We start from the raw sequence: 10532 nt of genomic DNA on the forward strand, positions 1-10532 counted from the left end.
TAGTGCACATGGGCTAGCGTGTGCTGAGCATGCGGGGTGAGACCGTGCGGCCTGGCATGTAGCCAGCATGGGCTAGCGTGTGCTGAGCATGCAGGGTGAGACCATGTGGCCTGGCATATAGCCAGCATGGGCTAGCGTGTGCTGAGCATGCGGTGTGAGACCGTGCGGCCTGGCATATAGCCAGCATGGGCTAGCGTGTGCTGAGCATGCGGTGTGAGACCGTGCGGCCTGGCATATAGCCAGCATGGGCTAGCGTGTGCTGAGCATGTGGGGTGAGACCGTGTGGCCTGGCATATAGCCAGCATGGGCTAGTGTGTGCTGAGCATGCGGTGTGAGACCGTGCGACCTGGCATATAGCCAGCATGGGCTAGCGTGTGCTGAGCATGCGGTGTGAGACCGTGCGGCCTGGCATATAGCCAGCATGGGCTAGTGTGTGCTGAGCATGCGGTGTGAGACCGTGCGGCCTGGCATATAGCCAGCATGGGCTGGCGTGTGCTGCACACCAAGCATGACCCCAGAAAGACTAGCATGGACTGAACCATGGCCCTATCTCTAGGGTGTACTCGCATGTCTGAACACTAGTGCATACACCAAGCGTGCATTTGTGCCTGCCAAGTGAATTTACACGGAGCATGTCCCAAGTATAGATGAGTGCATGCCAAGCCCACAACATGGAGGAAGGACAGGCCAACAGACAATGAGACCCCAGCATTTGGCAAGCTCAGATTAACACATGCTGAACACACAGAATGTTCTAAGGGTGGATTCTCGATGTGCCAAGCACTTAGCACATTTAGGAGCTGAGTTAGTCTGCCAGGCACAGCCCTTCCCTCCCAGTGTGATAGCAGCCCAGCCTCCAGCCTGAGCTAGTTGCCAACTGGGTGCGGCACCCCCGAGCAAGGCCCTGGGTGCCAGCCTGGAACCCTGCTCCAGGGCCAGTCCAGGCCTCCGGCAGTGAGAACAGTCTTGAAGCAGGACTGCTGAACAGTTCTTTATTGAAATAGAGGCAGCAGGGCCGAGGGCGGGCTCAGGGCCAGTGGGGTGCTGTCCCGTTCCTGCTGTCCGTGTGGCCAAGGGGCCATGTGCCAGACCCTAAGGCCTTCCTACATTCAGGGTGTATGTGCAGCTGTGCCGCAGGCAGGGGGAGGGGAATTTCTGGATAACTATCTTTCTGTAAGAATAATTTGTGGGTTCAGGGGATGGCTCTGAGGAGCAGTTCAGGTTGAAGGGGCCGGCAGCCCGGCTGGCGCAGCCCCCAGCAATAGGCAGGGGTGGGATCGCCATCAGTGATGCCCGCCAACGTGCTGCAGAAAGCTGGTGGTGCGGGATGGACCGTGCGGGTGTGGGTGGCGGGGTGGGAGTCCCTGAGCCCGTGACCCCCTGACACCCTCCAGGGTCCAGTCTGGCTCACTCAGCCATTCTCCAGGACAGCTGCCAGGGTCGAAGAGCTCAGGGCCTGGCCTCTGTGGAGGAGAAGAGAGGGTGTCAGCGAGAAGTGCTAGTGTTCCAGTGTCCACCGAGCCTGTCACTCTTCCTGCGGTGGGCGAGCTTGTGCCAGGGTCTTATCCAGTGCTCGGCCTTTGTCACTTCTGGGCAGATTACTATGTCCTGAGTTTTTGTCACAGCCTGAAGGTAGATGAATATGTGCTAAGCCTATCACATCCTTAGGATATTAGTGTGTGCTGAGTCTTATTAAATCTGATATTCTGAGTGTGGATTAGTGTGTGCTGAACCTTAGACCCTGATATGGGTTAGTGTGTGCAGAGCTTTTTCAAATTTTTTTTCTTTTTTTTTTTGAGACAGGGTCTTGTTCTGTCACCGAGACTAGAGTGCAGTGGCATCATCATAGCTCACTGCAGCCTCAAACCTGGGCTCAAGCGATCCTCCTGCCTCAGCCTCCCAAGCAGCTGGAACTAAAGGTGTGCGCCACCATGCCCAGCTAATTTTTCTTGTTTTTTGTAGAGATGTGGTTTCCCTATGTTGCCCAGGCTGGTCTCAAACTCCTGGCCTCAAGCAATGCTCCCGCCTCGGCCTCCCAAAGTGCTGGGATTACAGGCGTGAGCCACCGCGCCCAGCCCTTTCCAAATCTTATATTCTGAATATGGGTTAGCGGGTGCTGAGCCTTCCTGAGGGTGGGTTAGTGTGACCCTGTGCCAGTGGCAGGCGATACAGATGTGTGGGAGGCCAGACCTGGGTTAACTGTGCCCCCACCCTGGAGGAAGCTCTGGGGCATCCCAGAAGCACCTACACCCTGCCCACCCACCTGGCTCACCTCAGCATTCATGGCTATGTCCTTGATGTTGGGCCCGTCCCCATCCCGCTTCCGGATGGCAGGCGGCTCAGCAGAGGCCCCGCGAGGCTGTCCTTCCTCCCAGCCGCTGCGCCGGCAGGGCCCCTCATCCTCAGGCGAGGCCTGGCTCAGCCGGATGAGGTTGCTAAAGTTGGAGTCGGACTTAGAACCCGCAGGTGGCTTGCAGGCCTTGTGGCGGCCTGCGGGGCGGCTGCCGTAGTAGGCCAGAATGGGCTCGGCCCCCGAGTCTGGCTCCCGGCGGCCAGCGGCGGCTGCCTTGAGAGGGGTCAGCATGTCGGAGAGCATGTCGACGCGGGTCTCCCCCCACAGCCCACGGCCCGCCTCCTGCAGACTCAGGTCGTCCAGCTGGTCAATGGCTCTCTGCACGCCCGGTGCCTTCTCCTCTCGGAAGAAGGGCCCGCTGCCTGCCACGCCGCCCATGCCCACGGCCTCCTCCTCCTCAGCCAGGCGGTAGTAGGGGGGCCCATCCTCTGTGGCGGCCACGACAGGCTTGCCCTCCACCTGCAGCGAGAGGCGGCAGCTGCGCAGCGACAGCTGGTAGTAGCGGGTGGTCTCGTGGGCACTGCGCAGCTGCTGCATGGACACGAAGGGGTGGCGCAGGGCCGCGCTGGGGCTGATGCGCTCGTGCGACTCCCACGTCAGCATGCGCTTGATCAGCTCCACCATGCTCTTGAGGTCGGCGTGCTCGGCCAGCGCCTCGCGGTCCGGGAAGGTCAGCCGACTGGCCGCCGCACCGCCATTCACGGTCTCAATCTGGTCCAAGGACTTGAGCATGTACTTGCGGCGCTCCAGTGGGCGCACCTGGTGGGACATGGGGGGCACAGGGTTGACACACATCCAGGACCAGGGCCCCAGGCACTCCTGCTGGGGGACCCACATGTCACCCCCGACTTCTAGGTCTGCCCATATCTGCCTTGGAGCTCTCTTGCTGCTGCGAAGGCCACACCTGATCCTCATGCCAGACCCCCTCTCTCTATCCCAGAAAGTTCCACACCTCACCCCAGACCTGCAGTCCTCCCCAGCGCCATGGGTCTGGCCCCTACTGGCAGCTAGCAGTGGGGCTGCACTATGCTAGGGTGCACCTCTAGTCCTCCCCGGAACCAAATCCAGGTCCCTTTCACCGCTACAGCCTCCGCACTTGACCCCAGCCCTCCATGCCTCCCAATAGCCGACTGAACCCAGACCCTTCTTGCTACCTTAGCCAGGGAGCTGTCAGAGGACCCGCCACAACTTTCAGTCTTCCCTTTGGCCTCACACAGACCCTTCTTGCTGTGAAAGCTCGAGCCCCAAACTCCTCGTCTTCTCTGCTATCTAAACCCAGACTCTTGCAGCACAGGTTTGATCACAGCCATAGAGGGAGCAGACGGGCTGCCCTAAGCTCCCAGTCCACCCGGGGTCTCACTCAGATCCCTCCTTCTGTTGCGACTCTCACACCCAACCCCAGACCTCACGTTTTCTCTGTGGTCTAACCCAAATCCCTCGTGCTGCACAAGGTGCTGACCCCAGAGCTGAAGCTGGCAGAGGAGCTACCCTAGTCCTTCTGTCACACTCGGGCTATACCCAGATCCCTCTTACTACAGTGACCCCTACATGTCATCCCCAAACTTCCAGTTCTCCCTGCAGTCTCCCCCAGATCTGTCTTGCAGCAGCCCCCAGAGCTGATCCTCAAACTTCCAGTCCCATCTTTGGTCTCACCCAGATCTTTCTTGCTGTGACAATATCCAAGCCTGACCCCCAAGCTTCCAGTCCTCACTGAGGTCTAACCTAGATTTTTCTTTTCTTTTTTTTTTTTGAGACAGAGTCTCGCTTTGTTGCCCCGGCTAGAGTGAGTGCCATGGCGTCAGCTTAGCTCACAGCAACCTCAGACTCCTCAGCTTAAGCAATCCTACTGCCTCAGCCTCCCGAGTAGCTGGGACTACAGGCATGCGCCACTATGCCTGGCTAATTTTTTCTATATATTTTTTTAGTTGTCCGTATAATTTCTTTCTATTTTTAGTAGAGACGGGGGTCTCGCTCTTGCTCAGGCTGGTCTCGAACTCCTGACCTTGAGCGATCCACCCACCTCGGCCTCCCGGAGTGCTAGGATTACAGGCGTGAGCCACCGAGCCCGGCCTTTTTTTTTTTTTTTTTTTTTTTTTTTTTTTTTGAGACAGATTCCCACTCTGTCACCCAGACTGTAGTGCTGTGGCATCATCATAGCTCACAGCAACCTCAAACTCCTGGGCTCAAGTGATCCTCCCTCCTCAGCCTCCCAGAGTGCTAGGATTACATTAGATTTTTCTTGATGTGGTAGCCCCAACACCGACTGCCCTCCTCCCACTTGCCCCCCCTACCTTGGTCTCGGCCAGGTAGTCAGCCGAGGACTTGAGCTGCCAGGTGTTGGTGGCGTCAGGGTGGGGGTTGTGCTTGAAGAAGTGGTGGGCCTTGCGGGCGGCGTGCAGCAGGTGTGGCTTGGGCAGGCCCTGGGTCTCACAGATGTAGCGCACCTGGTCATACTCGTTGTTGCCCGGGTAGAGGGGCCAGCCCAGGTGCAGCTCGGCCATGACACAGCCCAGTGACCACACGTCCACCTTCTCACAGAAGGGCAGCCCCAGCAGAATCTCGGGGGCCCGGTAGAAGCGCGACTGGATGTATGGCTCCTTCACGTAGCGCACCTCGCTGAAGATGCTGGCGGAGCCAAAGTCGATCACCTGTTGGGGGTGGGGAAGAGGGGAGTGGGCAGGTCGAGCTGCAGGGACAGCCAGTCTGGGCCTCCCCTGCCATCTCTCACCTGGTGTCTTTCTGCACCTGTCATTCGACACTGCCTGCCTCGGTGTCTGTGAGTCTATCTCTTGTTTATGTCCCTACCTCTGTCTCTCCCAGCCTTGGTCTCTGGTTTGTGTGTCTGGCTGTGTCTCTGTTGCTGTCCCCTAGAACGCATGCCTGTGAGGGGCAAGACCCCCCTCTTTCTCTCTCACCCCACACCTTGTCCATAAGCAAATCTTTTGGCTCCACCTTCCAAATAGATTCAGAATCTGCCCACCCTGGCCGCACCCTCAGCCCCTCCCCCACTGTTTCCCACCTAGGCTAACGCAGGGGCCTCCTGCCCGCTGCCCCCGGTCTGGTCTGCCCCTCACATGCATCCAGAGGGGTCCTGGGGCCACCTGAGCCACATCGCATCCCTTCCCTGCTCACATCCACATCCTGTGACAAAAGCTGAAGTCCTTGGGGGGCCCACGAGGCTCCAACAGTCTGCCCGTCCTCCCCTGCCTTCCCTCCTCCTACTGTCCCCTCACTCGCCCTCCTGCGGCCACGAGGGCCTCTTCACTCTTCCTTGCAGGCGCCAGAACATTCCCAGCTCAGGCCTTGCACTGGCTGCTCCGTCTGCCCGGGATGCTGGTGCCCCGCCTGTGCACAGGCGCCCTCCCTCGCCTCCTTCAGTCTTTGCTGAAATGTCACCTTCTCTATTGAAGGAGAAGGGGAGGGGGGGAAAACTAGTAAAAAAAAAAAATAATGTCACTTTCTCAGTGAGGCCTCCCTGACCATCCTGTCAAAGTGGCAGCCCCCTCCTTTCCTGTCCCCCTCCACGCCTTCTACTTCCCACCATTGCTCTTTTTTATTTTTAATTAATTAATTTATTTATTTTTTCAAGACAGAGTCTCACTCTGTCACTCTGGGTAGAGTGCCGTGGCGTCAGCCTAGCTCACAGCAACCTCAAACTCCTGGGCGCAAGGGATCCTCCTGCCTCAGTCTCCCCGGTAGCTGGGACTACAGGCATGCGCCACCACACCTGGCTAATTTTTATATTTTTAGTAGAGACGGGGTCTTGCTCTTGCTCAGGCTGGTCTCCAACTCCTGACCTAAAGCGATCCGCCCGCCTCGGCCTCCCAGAGTGCTAGGATTACAGGTGTGTGTGAGCCACCGCGCCCGGCACACCATTGCTCTTAACAGCATGTCACACCCTGTGTATTTGACTTTTTTATCAAGTTCATCATTTCTCTCTGCCGCTAGGATGTGGGTCCCACGAGAGCAGGGATCTGTCCATTTGTTTGATGCTGCATCCCTAGTACTAGAACAGTGCCTGGCACACAGTAGGGGCTCAATAAAGAATGAATGAACTGGCTTTGGATCCCTGTCATTCTCTTTCTTTCTGTCTCTTGTTTGTATTAATGTCTCTCTCTTGTTCTTTCTTTGCAAACACCTCTTCATTGCTTGCCCGTCTCTCATATCTCAGTGTCTCTGTCTCTGCCACTGTGTCAACCACGACAAAGACACCTCCCTGAAATCCTCTTCTGTCTCCATCACCAGGCACTGTTAACACCCTCTACAGGCCCTTAGCACATGACAGAGGCTTGGTGAACAGCTGTGGAACCAACACTGTGAATGGCTGAAAGCCTTTGTCTGTCCCCTTGCATCTGGGTGCAGCCATTTTTCCCCTGAATCTCCTCGACTCTCTCTCTTGGTCTCGGCCTCAGTTTCCCTCTCTGAATTTCTCTGCTTGTCCTTCAGCAGTCCCTCACTGTCCATATGCAGAGGCAGTGTCGTGAAATGATTATTAATCTGCACTTGAGCCCGGAGTGCCAGGGCTTGAATCCCCAAGACATTGAGTAAACCCTGGGCACTCAATCACGGCTGTGGGATTCACTCATTCATTCCACAAAGATGGCAGTGGTGACAATGCTGGCCAAGTGCTGTGTTTGTGGGAATGTCTCTTTCCCTGGGTCTCTGCCCTTCCATCTCTTGGGGCAGAATGATCTCCCTTTTCCCGTCTCTGTATTCCTCTGTGTCTCTGACAAACAGGCATTTCGCACTGACTCCGTGACAGCACTGTGCCGGGAGATGCTGAGGACACCGTGATGACTAAGGTGGCCCTGGCCCTGCCCGCAGGGTGCTCCTGGCTCAGACGCATCACTGGACAGTGACAAACTCATAAGCAGACAGAGGGGTCTGGTGGGACGGGGGGCACGGGGAGGGGGCTCAGAGCCAGGATGGTCACGAGCACAGGCAGTGCCACCTGCAGTCCTCGCTTCCTCCGTCACCCTTCATATAAGGTCCATCAACAAATCCTGTTGTCCGCAGCTCCCAAATCTACCCAGAGCCCTCCCACACCTCCTGCTCCACGCCTGGACTCTGGTCCCATCCACCAAGTCTCCACCCGGACTAGCGCGGTCACCTCCCTGCCTTCCTGCTCCTGTCCACCCCCCAGTCTGTTCCCCTCACGCAGACAGAGGGACCCGGTGAACACCTGAGTCGAATCTCATCCCTCCTCTGCTCAGTCTTCCTGTAGCTCCATTTGCCACAGAATCAAACCAAAGTCTTTGCTGTGGCCTGCAAGGCCCTGCCTGACCCGGCCCATCACCCCGCTTGGTCTCATTTCCTCCCTCTCCACCTCATTCGCTCGGCTTCAGCCACACAGGCCTTCCCAGTGTTCCCCAAAAGCGTATCATCGGCACGCTCCTGCCTCAGGGCCTTTGCACTGCCACACTCACCTTGACCCTGAAGGGGCAGCGGGTCTGGTCCACCAGCATGATGTTCTCGGGCTTGAGATCGGCGTGGATGATGGCCAGCTCCTTGAGCCGGGCCAGGGCTCTGAGCACCTGCAGGGTGACCGTCCGGATGTGGCGGGCAGGGAGGGGCGCGAAGTTGTTCTCTTTCTGGAACTCGAAAAGGTTTTGCTCCAGCAGCTCGAAGACCAGGTAGAACTTGAGGGCGTCGTGGAAGAACTCGAGGAAGCGGATGATGTGGGCCTCCTCCGGGTCCAGGCCCCGCATGCAGCGCAGCAGCTTCAGCTCGTTCTTGATGATGCGGTTTCGGTAGGCGTCGTTCTTGAGGATCTTGATGGCCACCATCTCGCCCGTGCTTCGCCGCCAGCCCTTGGCCACCTCCCCGAAGGTGCCCTTGCCCAGCACCTCGATGATGTCGTAACAGTCTGTCTCCGACTGGATGGTGGCCATAGTGCCCCTGCTGCCAGGCACCACCCCGCGGAGACACCCGCACCACAGGCTCTGCGGCCGAGGCCTCCGCCCCGCCGCCCCACCGCTGCCTCTGGCCGCACAGCCCCCCCAGGGGCGAAAGAGAACCGCACTCGTGCCTCCTCCTACGATGCTGATGCTGGCCCCCACCTCCCTGGCACCCCCCAGCCCCCTTGGCCACACTGTGAGTCTGCCAGGGGCTGCACCCCTCCCCCAAAGCCCTCCCGGCTTGGGACAAGGGGCCCCAGGCCCCCCCAAATGAGTTCCACCGTTGCTGAGTGGCTTTGGTTCTGTTGTTGGAGACCTGAGCCCCTGGCTGGAATGGGGGTGGGTGCCAGGCGGGCCCCTCCCCCGCCCAGCGGCGGAACCCTGGAGAGGCCAAACAAGTGAAGGGTGGCAGAGGGGAGTCTGATCGTGGACCCTGAGCATACAGGATGGGGACACACCTACAGAGGTGAGGAAAGGTAGGCTTTTTGAGCTAGAGGGATATGGCCCGGGGGTGGGGTGGGGGTGGTGTCTGTGTTCAGAAAATGCCTGTCGCAGCATGTGGCTGCCATAGGGCCAGGTTGTAAAAGGCCCTGAATGCCGGGCTAAGGAGTTTGGACTTTGTTCTGAGGGCACTGGGGAGCCACAGGATGGCTTCAAGCAAGGCAGGGCAGGGTCAGATCTGAGTGTCAGAAAGCTACTGTGTGAAAAAGGGTGGATTGGGGTGGTTAGAGTAGAGCTTGGGAAGGAGTTGTGGCAGGGCCCCGGTGGCAGAGGTTGGGAGGGAAGGAGGAGGCTGGGGGATGAGACACTCAGAAGGACATGCTGGGGGACTAACCGGCTGGGGGGAAGGCAGGGAGCTGGCCAGGCCCAGCCCAGGGCTCTGGCATGAGGGGGCAGTCCCTGAGAAGGGGACATGGACAAGGAGCAGTTTCGGGGAGAAATTACTGAAGTCAGATTAGGAAATTTAACATCAAAACATTTAAACACGTACTGAGTGCCTCAGAAGTCTTATTGGATCCTTATACAAAGTAGGAATTTTATGGAAGAGAAAATCAAGGCACAAAGAAGTTTTAAAAATGCCCAAGTTCACCCAGCTGGGTGCCAGAGGCAGGCTTTGATCCTGAGCAGTGGGGCCCTAGAGTCAAACTCTGAACCTCCACCCACACAGCCTCCTGGTGCCTGGGGACGTGCCGCTGGGGACGCGGGAGAGTTTAGGGGTTGTCAGCACAGAGGTGAGGTGTAGAAACCACAGTGGGGGGCGACACAGCCCAGGGAGGCTGTGGGGGTAGGTGAGGGCCTGGGAGGCACCCTGAGGACCCAAGGAGACACGAGAGGGAGGCGTGGGGAAGAAAGAACGAAGGGGCCCTAGGAGTCAGGACAGGCAGACACAGGAAACCCTCAGGTGTGGCCACAGAGAGGTCACTGCTGACGCTGAAAGGCTAGCCCAGGTGGGAGGAAAACCCCAAATGCTGGGGGGCTGGGCAGGGGGCGTGCACCGTGAGTGTATGTAACTCCTGCCCTGGTTGGTAGGGATGATGGGACAGTGGCCCTGGGGGCTCGGCTCAGAGGGAAAGGGGTGAGTAGGGAGACCTGCAGGGGCGAGGGAGATGTGAAGAGAGTGGAGGGCCGTTGGAGGAGAACCAGGACTGGACAGCAAGGCTTCTTTGTCCAGTGGGGGGTGTCACAGACAGACATGGAGGAGTGTGGAGGTCCTGGTGGCAGCCTAGCAACTTAGATCCTGAGTGGATATGGGGTGGGGGCTGGATGGCCCACGGTTCCTGGAAGCTGAGACCCAGCCCTGACCGGTGCTAAGGACCCGGGGATATAGTCCTGAGACAGCCAAGGGCTTGGAATGAAGACTTTATTTTTTATTATTATTGTTATTATTTTTTTTGAGACAGAGTCTCACTCTTGCCCAGGCTCGAGTGCCATGGCGTCAGCCTAGCTCACAGCAACCTCAAACTCCTGGGCTCAAGCAATCCTCCGGCCTCAGGCTCCCGAGTAGCTGGGACTACAGGCATATGCCACCATGCCCGGCTAATTTTTTCTATATATTTTTAGTTGTCCAGCTAATTTCTTTCTATTTTTAGTAGAGACAGGGTCTCGCTCTTGCTCAGGCAGGTCTCGAACTCCTGAGCTCAAACGATCTGCCCACGTCGGCCTCCCAGAGTGCTAGGATTACAGGCGTGAGCCAGGGGTGAAGACTTTAAACCCACAATCCTGGAGAGGAGAGCGGGAGGGCCCTTCCTGGGTGGGGCCAGGGCGGTTAGGGCTGTCAAACC

The 10532-nt window shown here is 58.0% G+C and overlaps 1 protein-coding gene across 1 annotated transcript; it reads right to left on the minus strand.

Moving 5' to 3' along the window:
- Positions 1-978: 978 nt before the first annotated feature.
- On the minus strand, positions 979-8542 carry HIPK4 (homeodomain interacting protein kinase 4). The gene is made up of 4 exons (XM_069457956.1): positions 7780-8542; positions 4645-5001; positions 2273-3112; positions 979-1463 (listed from the first exon to the last, which is right to left on the minus strand). Exons 1-4 carry the CDS (start codon positions 8242-8244, stop codon positions 1284-1286), a joined length of 1842 nt encoding a protein of 613 aa, XP_069314057.1. The 5' UTR covers positions 8245-8542; the 3' UTR covers positions 979-1283.
- Positions 8543-10532: the final 1990 nt, after the last annotated feature.

The sequence above is a fragment of the Eulemur rufifrons genome, chromosome 24, assembly GCF_041146395.1.
Source record: "Eulemur rufifrons isolate Redbay chromosome 24, OSU_ERuf_1, whole genome shotgun sequence".
NCBI classification, from domain to species: domain Eukaryota; kingdom Metazoa; phylum Chordata; class Mammalia; order Primates; family Lemuridae; genus Eulemur; species Eulemur rufifrons.